The sequence below is a fragment of the Petromyzon marinus genome, unplaced genomic scaffold (genome assembly GCF_048934315.1).
Source record: "Petromyzon marinus isolate PM22_M1 ecotype Great Lakes invasive population unplaced genomic scaffold, UKy_Petmar_22M1.pri1.0 PM_G_Scaffold_11, whole genome shotgun sequence".
Lineage (NCBI taxonomy): Eukaryota > Metazoa > Chordata > Hyperoartia > Petromyzontiformes > Petromyzontidae > Petromyzon > Petromyzon marinus.
Genome location: NW_027422662.1, coordinates 4,298,941 through 4,315,367, shown reverse-complemented (window position 1 = coordinate 4,315,367; position 16,427 = coordinate 4,298,941). Strand labels below are relative to the sequence as shown.

Genomic DNA, 16,427 nt, shown 5'->3' with positions numbered 1-16,427 from the left:
AACGCCAACCCATAAAACCGACCCTTAAACACAACCCTTAAAAACCAACACTTAAAACCGTGTTTAACAGTTTGCGTTAAAGAACTGGCACTTAAACGCAAACCTTTAAACACAACACTTAAACGCCAATTCTTAAATGCCAACGCTTAAACTCCAACCCTTAAACGCAAACCATTGTGTTTCACCATTTACGTTTAAAACGCATATACTTAAGTTTAAGGGTTTACGTTAAAGAGTTGACCCTTAAACGCAAACCTTTAAATACAACCCTTAAACGCCAACTCTTAAACACTAACCCTTAAACTCCACCCCTTAAATGCAAACCATTGTGTTTCACCATTTACGTTTAAGGGTTGGCCCTTAAACGCAAACCGTAAAACGCATCTACTTGAATTTAAGGGTTTGTGTTAAAGAGTTGGCCCTTAAACGCCAACTCTTAAACACAACCCTTAAATGCATATTTCTTGTGTGGGTTGAAGGGGGAAGTTTTCCTCGCCACTAATTTTAGCTGCGCCCAGGAATTGAACCGAGATCGCTGGGTTCATGGTGCAGTGTTGCCAACCACTGAATAAGAACTCCACCCCAATCAGCCATTTGTCGATTTACTCCAATCAATATCCACTAGAGGGGCTCTCTCAAGCGGGGGGAGGGGGCGTGGGCGCTGCGGAGAGCGATCGTGGTGGTGGTGATGGTGTCAGTGGTCCTGGTAGTGTTGGTCCTGATGGTGGTGGTTGACCTGCTCTAGAAAACCTTAACTGGAGCGGTCGATGCCGCCGTAGAAACCGGAGAAGCTGAAGCACGCAGAGAAGGGCGGCCGCAAACACGTGGAGCTGGATCCTGACCCGGGGGCCGCCAAAGAAAGGCCGCAGGGTTGAGGAGCGAGCCAAAGAGGCCAGGGAAACGGGTCACCATCATCATCGCCATCATCGCCGGCATCATCATCACAGCAATCATTGTCATTGTTTGCGTAGTTAGTAGTTACTCCTGCATGTGTTGATTTGCTGTGTGTGAAGACCGTTGTTTTGGTTTTGGCTGTTTTGTAGACACTTCCTTTTGATGTGTTCCCCATGTGTGGTCAGGTGCAGAGATGTACGTGTACGTGTGTAAGTGTGCGTGCACTTGTGCGGAGCGTTAGTGTCGCGGTTAGCGCACTACGCCATAAACCCGGTGACCCGGGTTCAATTCCCGCTCACGGCCAACACCCAGTGACGATTATCTGAACCGGTCCCGGGCCTCCCCTAGGTCGACTCGGCCTCAAATGAGTACCTGGTGCGGTGTGTAAACATCGCCACCGGGGAGACAAAGGTGGTCGGGCGCGGTGCTGGCCACCCACCCCCTCGTGTGCTGTTCCGACCTTCGTAGGTGCTCGCTAACAGCACTTGCCCCTACAGTCTGTTAAGGCTATTCAGGGGATCTTCATCTTTGTCTTTTTGTGCGCTGGTGCGAGCAGTAGTGCAGCTGTTAGCACACTGCCCTGTGAACCCCACGACCCGAGTTCAAATTCCCACTCACGGCCAACACGGTGACTGATATCTGAACTGGTCCCGAGCCCTCCCCTAGGTTGGCCGAACCTTAAAAAATTTAGTACCTGGTGCGGTGTGCAAAACATCAACGGTGGGGAAACAATACCGGTCGGGGCTTGGTGCTGGCCACCTTACCCCTTCGTGTGCCACGTCAGCCTGAATAGGTGCCGACTTGAAAGCACTTGCCTCGGCAGTCCGCTACAGGCGTTTGCCTTTGATGTGCGGTGGGCGACGGCAGGCTGACCGACAGCGACGCGAAGGGATCCGCAGAGGAGCAGACGTCCCAGGACGACGAGGAGGCGGGTGAGTGACAGGCGACGACGGAAGGAAAAAAAATAACTTTTTATTTTTTCACCAGGAAAGGGCCTACTGGAGCGACGCGGCTCTTTTTCAGTAAGTGGCCTGGCTGTCGCGACCGGCAGCTTCGTGAGAAAGTGGCTCGTGATCGCACGCAAAATTAAAGCAGCCAAAGTACAGCAAAACCTTGGATTGCGAGTAACTTGGCCTGCGAGTGCTTTGCAAGACGAGCAGAAATTTTAACTAAATATTAACTTGATAAACGAGCGAGGGTCTCGCAACACGAGCGGTGTACGTGTAGACGCTTTGTACTGCTGAGCGCCACGCGATTGCAACCGACGTACGAGTGCTTTGACGTACGAGTGCTTTGGATTACAAACACGTTTCCGGAACGAATTGTGCCCGCGATCTAAGGTTTCACTGAATCTCTTAAACGCGTGACGTTGATTCTACGAATGCAGAGGTGAAAACATTTGCCGCTGGCTCACCACGGCGCGTTGCTGCCGCCGCCTTGCCCGCTCCGTCTGCCGTTCCACCACAGCGACCGTCGAGTCGACGAATATCTCGCGCGCCGGCAACGCTCGCCGTTCGGCGTTGTGCACCGGCACCGCCCTGCTCGCCGTGAAGCTCCGGCAATTCCCCCTTTCTCGCCAAGTCCATCCGCTTCCGGTGACAACAAAAATAGCCATGTCGACTCACAGCGCGGCGCCACCATCCGCCGCTCGCTCTCGGGCAGAGAGAGCGGCCCACTCGGAGGCTCGAGGAGGAATCACTGACGAGCGGGGAACGCAGCAGCCGGCGCCTAAATGTCACCCTGAGCTCTGCAGTCCTCTATATATGAAGGGTGTTATCGGCCAATCAATGAGTAATTATCCACGTGAAAGGAAACCGGAGTGCCTGGACGGAACCCACGCATTCGAAGCCCAGGTCCGAGCAGTCGATGTTGTAGTTGTTGTGGATGTTGCTGGTGGTTGTGGTGGTTGTTGGTGGTGGTTGTGGATGTTGTGGATGTTATAGTTGTGGATGTTGTGGATGTTATAGTTGTGGATGTTGGTGGTGGTTGTGGATGTTGTGGATGTTGGTGGTGGTTGTGGATGTTGGTGGTGGTTGTGGATGTTGTGGATGTTATAGATGTGGATGTTGGTGGTGGTTGTGGATGTTGTGGATGTTATAGTTGTGGATGTTGGTGGTGGTTGTGGATGTTGTGGATGTTATAGTTGTGGATGTTGGTGGTGGTTGTGGATGTTGGTGGTGGTTGTGGATGTTGTGGATGTTATAGTTGTGGATGTTGGTGGTGATTGTGGATGTTATAGTTGTGGATCTTGGTGGTGGTTGTTGGTGGTGGTTGTGGATGTTGTAGTTGTGGATCTTGGTGGTGGTTGTAGATGTGATAGTTGTGGATCTTGGTGGTGGTTGTGGATGTGAGAGTTGTGGATCTTGGTGGTGGTTGTGGATGTGATAGTTGTGGATGTTGGTGGTGGTGGTTGTGGATGTTGTGGATCTTGGTGGTGGTTGTGGATGTGATAGTTGTGGATCTTGGTGGTGGTTGTTGTGGATGTGATAGTTGTGGATGTTGGTGGTGGTGGTTGTGGATGTTGTGGATCTTGGTGGTGGTTGTGGATGTGATAGTTGTGGATCTTGGCGGTGGTTGTTGTGGATGTTGTAGTTGTGGATCTTGGTGGTGGTTGTGGATGTGATAGTTGTGGATGTTGGTGGTGGTTGTGGATGTTGTAGTTGTGGATCTTGGTGGTGGTTGTGGATGTTGCAGTTGTTGTGGATGTAGTGGTGGTTGTGGTGGATGTTGTGGTGCTTATGGTTGTACTCGATGGAGCTGCTGTTGATGTACTGGACGTTGTGTTTGTGGATGCGGTGGCGTTTGCGGATGAGGTGGCGGTTGCAGATGTGGTGTAAGTTGTAGCTGTTGGCGGTGGTTGTGGATGTTGCGGTTTTAGTGAAGGGTTGTGGTTGGAGCGGCTGTCAGACGCGTTGTGCGCGTCGCGCGTTCACGACCCGCCGCCGTTGCGCGTCCCCAGAGCCGCGAGCCGATGCCAAGGTACAGAAGCTCGTCAATGACATCAAGCTCGCTCTCAAGCTCAACAGCCTGGTGAGGACACCCGGGGGTAGCGGGTGGGTGGGGGGGGGTGGCCCCATTCATAATAATCCCCGTGGCTAGCGAGTCGCGCCGTTCCCGCGGCGTGGGGCCGTCATCACGGGGCCAGCGCGCGGCCGTGACCACGACCGGCCTGGCTGGACCGGAGCGCCTCCGTGGCTGCACCGACAGCGGCATCACAGACACCGCCGTGCACCTCCAAGAAGCAGCTCAAGGCTCTCTCACCTGGTTCAGCCTCTCACCTGGTTCAGCCTCTCACCTGGTTCAGGCTCTCACCTGGTTCAGCCTCTCACCTGGTTCAGCCTCTCACCTGGTTCAGCCTCTCACCTGGTGCAGCCTCTCACCTGGTTCAGCCTCTCATCAGTTCAGGCTCTCACCTGGTTCAGCCTCTCACCTGGTTCAGCCTCTCACCTGGTTCAGCCTCTCTCCCATTAAGGCTCTCATTCAGGCTCTCACCTGGTTCAGGCTGTTACCTGGTTCAGGCTCTCACCCATTAAGGCTCTCATTCAGCCTCTCACCTGGTTCAGCCTCTCACCCATTAAGGCTCTCATTCAGACTCTCACCTGGTTCAGGCCGTTACCTGGTCAAGCTATCATCATTTCAGGCTCTCATTCAGCCTCTCACCTGGTTCAGCCTCTCACCTGGTTCAGCCTCTCACCCATTAAGGCTCTCATTCAGGCTCTCACCTGGTTCAGGCCGTTACCTGGTTCAGGCTCTCACCCATTAAGGCTCTCATTCAGACTCTCACCTGGTTCAGCCTCTCACCTGGTTCAGCCTCTCACCCATTAAGGCTCTCATTTAGACTCTTAGCTGGTTCAGCCTCTCACCTGGTCAAGCTATCATCATTTCAGGCTCTCAACGGGGTTCAGGCTCTCACCTGGTTCAGCCTCTCACCCGTTCAGGTGGAGGGCTAATGCTAACGGTTCGTGCGCTGCGTTATGCACCTGGAGAGCCGAGTTTGTTTCCCGCTCGCAGCCAACACCAGTGACCATTATCTGAACCGGTTCTGGGCCTCCCCTAGGTCGACTCGGCGTCAAACGGTGCGGTGTGTAAACATCGCCCCCTACGCTTCACAGCGCTTGCCCCAACAGACTGCGCGAGCCATACGGAGGCGCTCTGCGTGCGCGTGCAGGACACCAAACGGTGCCTCGAGTACTTGGATGAGCCGAACAACTCGCCGCAGCTCGGCCTGCAGCACGGCCTGCAGAAGCACACGGAGGTGGCGGCCAATGCCACGCAAGGTGAGGCCCACCAGCCCCCCAACTGCCCCCCGCAGGACTTGCTGATCCTCGCCATCACATCCTCCAACCCACACCCCCACTCGCCCCACCCCCCCCCCCCCCACTCGCCTTCACAACCCAGCCATCACACAGTTGCCGTACGGTCTCTGTCGATCCTTTCAAGCCGGTTGAGTTTAACCTGGCACCTTCAAACCACCATGGAATTTCTACGTCTCACTCCTACTTCTCCGGCTCGCGAGGGCATCGCAGTCCCCGTCCGCCCCCCCCCCCCCGCCCCCCCCCCCCCCCACCTTGCGCTTCGGCATCCGCGTCTCCCCTCGGCGAGAGACCTCCGAAGGGTCCCCACCGCCCCTCGTGACGAGGGAGCCCTCAAGGCGTCGCTGGCGGCGCGTCGGCGACGTCGTCCGCGCCGGGCGAGCACGGGAAGGCGGCGTTTGGGAAGAAGCGCCTCTTCGCGGCGACCGCCGCCGCCGCCAGCACGAGCGTCGCCAGCAGGCCGACCAAAAACCCCGGGCCGAACCCCGGCGGGGAATCGGACGCGGAGGCGTCTTTACCGGGCACGCCGTGCGCCGACTCTGACGTGGCCGCGGTGCCCGTCGTTGGGTCCGGCCTCGCCTGCCGCCCGTTTGACTTCCGCTCGGTTTCGGAGGAGGAGGCGGTCGACGACGAGGAGGAGGAGGAAGAGCCCGGAAGCTGCACGGTATAGCCGGCGACGAGGCGCCGGTGGCCGCCCTCCTCGGCCCAGCACAGGTACGTGCCCGTGAGATCCCGGGGGGCCGGGGGGGCGCCCTGGCGGAGCAGCAGGCCCGCCCGGGGCAGCGGCTGCCCCGGGGCCGGGCCGGAGTCTCGCTCCCAGGAGAGGCGAGCCAGGCGGGAGGGGGGGAGCAGGGCAGCAGCAGCAGCGGCGCCAGCGCCACGCGGACGGCCACCACGTCTGCACGCGACGCGGGGGCGGCGGAGACGACGGTGAGGACGGGACAGCGGAGACACGGGGAGGGAGAGACAGCGGAGACACATGGAGGGAGAGATATGGGGAGGGAGAGACATGGGGAGGGAGAGACAGCGGAGACACGGAGAGGGAGAGACATGGGGAGGGAGAGACAGCGGAGACACGGGGAGGAAGAAACAGTGGAGACACGGGGAGGGAGAGACATGGGGAGGGAGAGACACGGGGAGGGAGAGACATGGGGAGGGAGAGACACGGGGAGGGAGAGACACGGGGAGGGAGAGACACAGGGAGGGAGAGACAGCGGAGACACGGGGAGGGAGAGACACGGGGAGGGAGAGACATGCGGAAGGAGAGACAGTGGAGACACGGGGAGGAAGAAACAGTGGAGACACGGGGAGGGAGAGACACGGGGAGGGAGAGACACGGGGAGAGAGAGACACGGGGAGGGAGAGACACGGGGAGGGAGAGACACGGGGAGGGAGAGACACGGGGAGGGAGAGACACGGGGAGAGAGAGACACGGGGAGGGAGAGACACGGGGAGGGAGAGACACGGGGAGGGAGAGACACGGGGAGGGAGAGACACGGGGAGGGAGAGACACGGGGAGGGAGAGACACGGGGAGAGAGAGACACGGGGAGGGAGAGACACGGGGAGGGAGAGACACGGGGAGGGAGAGACACGGGGAGGGAGAGACATGCGGAAGGAGAGACAGTGGAGACACGGGGAGGAAGAAACAGTGGAGACACGGGGAGGGAGAGACAGCGGAGTGCAGCGCGGTGAGCACCGACCTGGCGGGTGAGCGGAGCAGAGCGTCGTCGCGTCACCACCGCTCACGTCCTGCAGCCACGACCTGTGGGGAGGGTGGGGGGGGGCACACAGGGGAGGGGGATGGGGGAGCGGCGGTGCAGCGGTCAGCGCTACGCTGCGCTACGAGCCCGGCGACCCGGGTTCGATTCCCGCTCACGGCCAACACCCAGTGACGATTATTATAACCGGTACTGGGCCTCCCCTAGGTCGACTCGGCCTCAAATGAGTACCCGGTGTGATGTGTAAACATCATCACCGTCGGTGTAGTGCTGGCGGCCCACCTCCTCGTGCGAAGTTCTCGCTAACAGTCTGCGAAGGCTACGGGGGGGGGGGGGGGGGGGGGTGTCTTTGTCTTTGTGCGATTGCCGCCCCGCTCACCCGGCGCCGGTCTCCCCGCCGTGACGCCTGCACAGCCTCCGCTGGGGGTCCCAGGCGCAGCAGGGATCCCGCGCCAGTACGCAGTCCCAGCACGCGCGGTAGCGGCCACAGCGGCACACGGGCAGCTGCACCACCCCCGAGGGGCCGGCCACGACCACCGAGGTCTGCGCCGCACGTACACGCCGCACGTACACGCCGCACGTACACGTCTCACGTACACGCCGCACGTACACGTCTCACGTACACACCGCACGTACACACCGCACGTACACGCCGCACGTACACGTCTCACGTACACGCCGCACGTACACGCCGCACGTACACGCCGCACGTACACACCGCACGTACACGTCTCACGTACACGTCTCACGTACACACCGCACGTACACGCCGCACGTACACGCCGCACGTACACGCCGCACGTACACGCCGCACGTACACACCGCACGTACACGTCTCACGTACACGTCTCACGTACACACCGCACGTACACGCCGCACGTACACGCCGCACGTACACACCGCATGTACACATCGCACGTACACACCGCACGTACACGCCGCACGGCGCACAGGACCGCACACGCACCGCACGCGAGCTTGCGGTCAGGCTCGGCCACGCCAATAAACGCCACCAGTCGGCGGACAGAGCTAGCAAGCGCGCCACAGTAGTGGCGAGTACTTGAGACTAGTAGCGAGTTGCACCGCTCCAGTGGGTGAGTTGTGAGTTGTGAGTGCACCGCACTAGTTGTGAGTTGTGAGTGCACTGCACTAGTGGGTGAGTTGTGAGTGCACCGCACTAGTTGTGAGTTGTGAGTGCACCACACTAGTGGGTGAGTTGTGAGTTGTGAGTGCACCACACTAGTGGGTGAGTTGTGAGTGCACCACACTAGTTGTGAGTTGTGAGTGCACCGCACTAGTTGTGAGTTGTGAGTGCACCACACTAGTTGTCAGTTTTGAGTGCACCACACTAGTTGTGAGTTGTGAGTGCACCACACTAGTTGTGAGTTGTGAGTGCACCGCACTAGTTGTGAGTTGTGAGTGCACCACACTAGTTGTGAGTTGTGAGTGCACCACACTAGTTGTGAGTTGTGAGTGCACCACACTAGTTGTGAGTTGTGAGTGCACCGCACTAGTTGTGAGTTGTGAGTGCACCGCACTAGTTGTGAGTTGTGAGTGCACCGCACTAGTTGTGAGTTGTGAGTGCACCGCACTAGTTGTGAGTTGTGAGTGCACCGCACTAGTTGTGAGTTGTGAGTGCACCGCACTAGGAGGGGTCACCTGGTCGTGGGTCAGCACCATGGACAGCACCGGCTCCTGCTGCCCCAGCGCCTGCAGCTCCTCCACCAGGTGAGGATCTCCGCGCGACTCCGGCAGCACGGCGCGGTGCAGCGCGCCCGCGTCTGGGGGGGCGGCCGAGACGCGGCACAGACACACGCACCCATTCAGGGGCCGGGGCCCAACACTGGGAATTCAGGGGTGTGTTGGGGTCTCTGTGTGTTGGGGGTCTCTGTGTGTTGGGGGTTTCTGTGTGTTGGGGGTCTCTGTGTGTGGGGCTCTGCGTGTGTTGGGGGTCTCTGTGTGTTGGGGGTCTCTGTGTGTGGGGCTCTGCGTGTGTTGGGGGTCTCTGTGTGTTGGGGGTCTCTGTGTGTTGGGGGTCTCCGTGTGTTGGGCGTCTCCGTGTGTTGGGGGTCTGCGTGTGTTGGGGTCTCTGTGTGTTGGGGGTCTCCATGTGTTGGGGGTCTCCGTGTATTGGGGGTCTGCGTGTGTTGGGGGTCTGGGTGTGTTGGGGGTCTCTGTGTGTTGGGGGTCTGCGTGTGTTGGGGGTCTGCGTGTGTTGGGGGTCTCCGTGTGTTGGGGGTCTGCGTGTGTTGGGGTCTCTGTGTGTTGGGGGTCTCCGTGTGTTGGGGGTCTCCGTGTGTTGGGGGTCTGCGTGTGTTGGGGGTCTGCGTGTGTTGGGGGTCTCTGTGTGTTGGGGGTCTCCGTGTGTTGGGGGTCTCTGTGTGTTGGGGGTCTGCGTGTGTTGGGGGTCTGCGTGTGTTGGGGGTCTCCGTTTGTTGGGGTCTGCGTGTGTTGGGGGTCTCTGTGTGTTGGGGGTCTCCGTGTGTTGGGGGTCTGCGTGTGTTGGGGGTCTCTGTGTGTTGGGGGTATCTGTGTGTTGGGGGTCTCTGTGTGTTGGGGGTCTCCGTGTCTTGGGGTCTCTGTGTGTTGGGAGTCTCCGTGTGTTGGGGGTCTCCGTGTGTTGGGGGTCTGCGTGTGTTGGGGGTCTCCGTGTGTAGGGGTCTATGTGTGTTGGGGTCTGCGTGTGTTGGAGGTCTCTGTGTGTGGGGGTCTCTGTGTGTTGGGGGTCTCTGTGTATTGGGGGTCTCTGTGTGTGGGGGTCTCTGTGTGTTGGGGGTCTGCGTGTGTTGGGGGTCTCCGTGTGTTGGGGGTCTGCGTGTGTTGGGGGTCTCCGTGTGTAGGGGTCTATGTGTGTGGGGGTCTCTGTGTGTTGGGGGTCTCTGTGTATTGGGGGTCTCTGTGTGTGGGGGTCTCTGTTTGTTGGGGGTCTGCGTGTGTTGGGGGTCTCCGTGTGTTGGGAGTCTCTGTTTGTTGGGGGTCTGCGTGTGTTGGGGGTCTCTGTGTGTTGGGGGTCTCCGTGTGTTGGGGGTCTCTGTGTGTTGGGGGTCTCTGTGTGTTGGGGTCTCCGTGTGTTGGGGGTCTCTGTGTGTTGGGGGTCTGCGTGCGTTGGGGGTCTCTGTGTGTTGGGGGTCTCTGTGTGTGGGGGGGCTCTGTGTGTTGGGGGTCTGCGTGCGTTGGGGGTCTCCGTGTGTTGGGGGTCTCTGTGTGTGGGGGGTCTCTGTGTGTTGGGGGTCTGCGTGTGTTGGGGGTATCCGTGTATTGGGGGTCTCCGTGTGTTGGGGGTCTGCGTGTGTTGGGGGTCTCTGTGTGTGGGGGTCTGCGTGTGTTGGGGGTCTCTGTTTGTTGGGGGTCTCCGTGTGTTGGGAGTCTGCGTGTGTTGGGGGTCTCTGTGTGTTGGGGGTGTCTGTGTGTTGGGGTCTCTGTGTGTTGGGGGTCTCTGTTTGTTGGGGGTCTCTGTGTGTCAGGGGTCTGCGTGTGTTGGGGGTCTCTGTGTGTTAGGGGTCTCTGTTTGTTGGGGGTCTGCATGTGTTGGGGGTCTGCGTGTGTTGGGGGTCCCTGCGTGTTGGGGGTCTCCGTGTGTTGGGGGTCTGCGTGCGTTGGGGGTCTCCGTGTGTTGGGGGTCTCCGTGTGTTGGGGGTCTCTGTGTGTTGGGGGTCTGCGTGCGTTGGGGGTCTCCGTGTGTTGGGGGTCTCCGTGTGTTGGGGGTCTCTGTGTGTTGGGGGTCTGCGTGCGTTGGGGGTCTCCGTGTGTTGGGGGTCTCCGTGTGTTGGGGGTCTCTGTGTATTGGGGGTCTCTGTGTGTTGGGGGTCTCTGTGTGTGGGGGTCTCTGTGTGTTGGGGGTCTCCGTGTGTTGGGGGTCTCTGTGTGTTGGGGGTCTCTGTGTATTGGGGGTCTCTGTGTGTTGGGGGTCTCTGTGTGTGGGGGTCTCTGTGTGTTGGGGGTCTCCGTGTGTTGGGGGTCTCTGTGTGTTGGGGGTCTCTGTGTGTTGGGGGTCTCTGTGTGTGGGGGTCTCTGTGTATTGGTGGTCTCTGTGTGTTGGGGGTCTGCGTGTGTTGGAGGTCTGCGTGTGTTGGGGGTCTCTGTGTGTTGGGGGTCTCTGTTTGTTGGGGGTCTGCGTGTGTTGGGGGTCTGCGTGTGTTGGGGGTCTCTGTGTGTTGGGGGTCTGCGTGTGTTGGGGGTCTGCGTGTGTTGGGGGTCTCTGTGTGTTGGGGTCTGCGTGTGTGGGGGTCTCTGTGTGTTGGGGGTCTCGTGTGTTGGGAGTCTCTGTGTGTTGGGGGTCTCCGTGTGTTGGGGGTCTCTGTGTGTTGGGGGTCTGCGTGTGTTGGGGGTCTCTGTGTGTGGGGGTCTCTGTGTGTTGGGGGTCTGCGTGCGTTGGGGGTCTGCGTGTGTTGGCGGTCTCCGTGTGTTGGGGGTCTCCGTGTGTTGGGGGTCTGCGTGTGTTGGGGGTCTCCGTGTGTTGGGGGTCTCTGTGTGTTGGGGGTCTCCGTGCGTTGGGGGTCTGCGTGCGTTGGGGGTCTCCGTGCGTTGGGGGTCTGCGTGCGTTGGGGGTCTCTGTGTGTTGGGGGTCTGCGTGCGTTGGGGGTCTCTGTGTGTTGGGGCCCCCCCACCTGTGCCCAGCAGCAGCGTCCTCCAGCTCTTGCCGTCCAGCGCCGCCATGTCGACCACCAGCAGCCGGTTGTAGGCCACTCCCGGCACCAGCAGCCAGGGCCGGCCCCCCTCGGCCTTCACCGCCTCGTCCATCAGGGGGTGGTCGGAGACGAAGGTGAGCGTCTCGGAGGGCAGCGTCTGCGAGTCCCAGCCCAGGGGACACTGCGAGGGGGGGTGGGGGGGAGCGGAGGGCCGTGTGTCCTAGAGAGTGCTGGAGTCCACACCGCGTGCACAGCGAGCGCCGCGTGTACAGTGACGTGTACAGTCACGTGTACAGCCACGTCTACAGTTACGAGTACAGTCACGTGTACAGTCACGAGTACAGTCACGTGTACTGTGACGTGTACCGTGACGTGTACCATGACGTGTACCGTGACGTGTACCGTGACGTGTACAGTCACGTGTGCCGTGACGTGTGCTGTGACGTGTATAGTGACGTGTACCGTGACGTGTACAGTCACGTGTACCGTGACGTGCACCGTGACGTGTACCGTGACGTGTACAGTCACGTGTACAGCCACGTCTACAGTTACGAGTACAGTCACGTGTACAGTCACGAGTACAGTCACGTGTGCCGTGACGTGTACAGTGACGTGTACCGTGACGTGTACCGTGACGTGTATAGTGACGTGTACCGTGACATGTACAGTGACGTGTACCGTGGAGTGTACCGTGACGTGTACAGTCACGAGTACAGTCACGTGTGCCATGACGTGTGCCGTGACGTGTACAGTGACGTGTGCCGTGACGTGTACCGTGACGTGTACAGTGACGTGTACAGTGACGTGTACCGTGGAGTCTACCGTGGCGCGCACTGCCGGTACTCACGTCTCCGGGCCGTTGTGCGGGCAGGGCCCCCGCGTAGGGGGCCCACCGCCGGTCGGCCCCTCCCCGGTGCTTGAAGCGTCCGGAGAAGACGCGCCGCACCTCGTCCACGCAGTACGAGCAGACGGCCGAGACGGCGCCCCCGCCCCTGCAAGGACGCCCGCGGCGACCGCGCGTCAGAGCCCGCGGCGACCGCGCGTCGGTACCCGCGGGGCGTGGGGCGGAGGGCGAGTCGCGCACCAGCGGTCCGTGTAGAGGGCGTAGAACACGGTGCCGGGCCGGCCACGGAGGCCGCGGGTCAACGCGACGTGCCGGAGTCCGGCGAACGCCGTCCCTCCCAGCGAGCAGTCGAGCCGCGACTTGAGGAACGTCGTCCACTTCCTCTCCAGCTTCTTCAGGCCGCCCGTGTCACCCTGGGGAACGCGGGACGACGACGTTCCCCAGCTCGTCCTTCGCACGGGGCAAGTACCGCGGGCAAGCGCCGTAAGCGAGCGAGCGGCCCCCCCCCCGTGGTGCACGGCCACGGCGCACGAGGCGGGGTGGACGACCGGTAACCGCGCGTGGCGCCGACGCTTTACACGCGACCGCACTGGGGAGGCCCGGGACGGCTTCATGCGTGCGTCACCTACGTTGCCGCGCAAAACTCCACGCGGAGAGTCGCCCGAGTTCTGGAATTGACCCAAGGCCCCCTCCTCCGGCCGCGAGGCGCCGGCGGCGACCGCCGGCGCTGCCGCCCTCCTGCCCCCCGTCGTGCCGCGGGGGTCGGCACGCCCGCCGTCTCTCCCTCTCTTCGTACCCCCCTGCCCCGCCCCGACGCCTCCTCACCGTGCAGACGCGCGCGACCCTCGGCACCACCACCCTGGAGTAGAAGTCGAACTCCACGGCCGTCTCCGAGAAGAAGAAGTAGACCTTGTTGTCCTGCTCCCGCGACTCGCTCTCGTTCACAAACTCCGACGCCACGAACGTCGGGTCTGCGCGGCCACGACACCAACAACAACGTCAACAACAACGCCGACAACGCCAACAACAACGCCAACAACAACAACGCCAACAACAACAACGCCAACAACAACAACGCCAACAACAACAACGCCAACAACAACGCCAACAACGTCAATAACAACACTAACAACGTCAACAACATCAACAACAACGCCAACAATGTCAATAACAACACCAACAACGTCGACAACATCAACAATAACAACAACACCGACAACAACAACAACGCCGACAACGTCGTCGTGCGTGCACGTGCAGTCGACTCTCGATCATCCGCGGGCGGTTTATCCGATTTGCGGATTAACCGCGCGCACCTAAAAACAAGTGCACATTGATACACTTGTTTTTAGGTGCTTAAACCAAAAAAATACGTTCTCAATGTGATCGCCCTCAATTTTCTTAACTTAAACATAATTTATACCCCAAAAGAGTAAAACCTTGGGATCGCGAGCACAATTTGTTCCGGAAACGTGTTTGTAATCCAAAGCACTCGTACGTCAAAGCACTCGTACGCCGGTTGCGATCGCGTGATGCTCGGCAGTACAAAGCGTCTACACGTACACCGCTCGTGTTGCGAGACCCTCGCTCGTTTATCAATCTAATATTTTGTTAAAATTTCTGCTCGTCTTGCAAAACACTCGCAGGCCAAGTTACTCGCAATTCAAGGTTTTGCTGTATTAGTGCTTTTTTAGCATAGAGATCTGTGGAAAATGGTTCTAAATTTTTTATTATCCGCTATTTTAAATTATCAGCGGCCGTCCTGCCCGTCATTAGCACGGAGTCTACTGCGTTTTAGTTATCGCAGCGGCTGAGCGTAGGCCGACTCGAACGGGCAAAAATGCCAGGCGTAAAATTGTAATAATGCGTCAGGCGATGTTTGTCAATCACGGCCCCTCTGCCCCTACCCCCCCCCGCCGATTAATATAATCAATAATAATAATTTATCACGCGGAGAAATAATCGACATCCGTCGGGACAGCAACCGCCGCGTGTTCGCCGTTCCCTGCGGCCGGCATCGCGGGGAGCGGCGTTGACGGCGTGCAGAGTCACGGCGCGGCCCACGCGCAAAAGTCTGCGGATTTGAATTTCTACACAAATTGGCGGGGGGTGGTGGAGGGAGAGAGAAGGGGGGGGGGCGAACTCACTGTACAGCCAGCTGCTCGACAGCTCGCTGGACATGCTGCTAGGGCTCCGCTGCACCACCGACTCGGTGCCCAGGTAGTTGCTGCGCGTGCCCGAGTAGAGCTCTCCTCCTGCAGAGGGAGGGGACGCGATGCCGCCGTCACCGTCACGGCCGTCGCTCTCCGTCGAGCGTTACGCTTCCACCGGCGTCGACGCTCGATTAAAGATTAGAGACGGGGGGATGGGGGAGACTTTTTTTCACGTGGGGAATGTTGAGTTTTCCATGGAGGGTTTCGGCAGGCGTGCGCCCGATGATAAAAACGAATGAATTTGCCGGCGCTGCGCGGCACCGGCCGGCGCAGCCGAGAACGGAGACGCGAGACGCGGCCCCCGAATGCGGCGACGCACGGAGCTCTCCAACCGCGAGATCGCCGCGATCCCTCTCCGCTGTGGTCCCCCGCACTGCCGCGCTGTCTCCCTGCAGCCAACTCAGCCGGGAGGTCGACGGGACGGCCGCGATGACTCGAGCAGGGGTGAGGTGATGCAGAGGGTGCGTAGGATGCGGTGGGTGGGTGGGTGTAGGATGCGCGTTGCGTACAGCGGTGTGTGCGTGGGATCTTTAGTGTGGCGTGCGGGTAAATGCAGAGCGTGCGTGTGGTGAAGCGAGGTGTGTGGTGTGGCGTGGGTGAGCGGAGGGCAGTGTGGGAGCTGCGATGGACACGCACCGGTCATCAGCGAGGTGTGCCTCTGCTCGGGGTCAAAGGGGCACTTGCCCCTGCCGTTCTCCTCCATCACGGTCCCTCCAGGATTTTTCACAAACGAGAAGTCGGTCACGTTCTACACGCGGGGTCGCACGGAGGGGGGGGGGTCGCACGGGGTCACAGCCACAGGTCACGCCAGCACGCGTGAACTCGTGCCAGAACGCACACCGGCACCCATCAACACACAACAAAGCACTAACGTGCACTTTTAAATCATCTAGATTGAAAACTCTTTTTTTTAGAACAGTTTTATGTGTTTAGTTTGTTGTCCTTCCCCCACACCTCCGATTAGCACGGTTGGCTACGTGCGGTGCAAAAGAAGTTCAACAGACACGGTAATATTCACCCACACAAGCCAATGCAGAAACACTACAACACCCCAAGGTGTGTGTTCATAATGCGATGCGCTAACCACTGCACGACTGCTCCACCAATAAACACAAAGATTTTTTCAATTTAAAGCTTTCGTGACTGCAATGATTCATCTTCTTTGGCTCTTTCGGTAAAGTCACGTAGAATGAGAATAAAATAATAAATTGATAAAATAAAATAACACAATAATATTCTCACGACGTTTCGGCCACAACACAAGCGGCCTTCATCAGGTGAAGGGACGAGACTTTCTGGTAGGACAGCGCTGGAGTGAAAAAGCCACGTTCAGATCACGACCTTTAAGCTGTGTGAGAGGAAACAAAGCGCCTTGACAAAGGAATTAGCATATAATTTAGCATTGAAATGGCTGAGTGATTAGCTTGTGACTGGTCACAGAAATGGCTATGTTAAAAGTTAAAGCATACACATCCGCAGAGGCACCCCTTGACGAAGGAATTAGCATAGAATTTAGCATTGAAATAGCTAAGTTAAAGCACACACATCCGCAGAGGCACCCCTTTACAAAGGAATTAGCATAGAATTTAGCATTGAAATAGCTGAGTGGTTAGCTTGTAACTGGTCACAGAAATAGCTATGTTAAAGTCAGAGCATACACATTCACCGAGGCACTTAGTACAAATCAAACAGGAGAATTTAGCATTGAAATAACTAGGCGAATTTAGCATTGAAATAACTGAGTGATTAGCTAGTGACTGGTCACAGAAATGGCTATGTTGAAGTCAAGGCCTACATATCTGAGCTATTCACAGTA

The 16,427-nt window shown here is 58.7% G+C and overlaps 1 protein-coding gene across 1 annotated transcript; it reads right to left on the bottom strand.

Annotated features, from left to right (window-relative positions):
- Positions 1-5,377: 5,377 nt before the first annotated feature.
- On the bottom strand, positions 5,378-15,353 carry LOC142908975 (semaphorin-4D-like). Its single transcript, XM_076059660.1, has 10 exons — positions 15,248-15,353; positions 14,546-14,653; positions 13,224-13,369; positions 12,639-12,811; positions 12,402-12,546; positions 11,534-11,735; positions 8,586-8,707; positions 7,306-7,469; positions 6,909-6,970; positions 5,378-6,105 (listed from the first exon to the last, which is right to left on the bottom strand). The coding sequence occupies exons 1-10, from the start codon at positions 15,312-15,314 to the stop codon at positions 5,378-5,380; spliced, it is 1,917 nt and encodes a 638-aa protein (XP_075915775.1). The 5' UTR covers positions 15,315-15,353.
- Between the last annotated feature and the right edge of the window lie 1,074 nt (positions 15,354-16,427).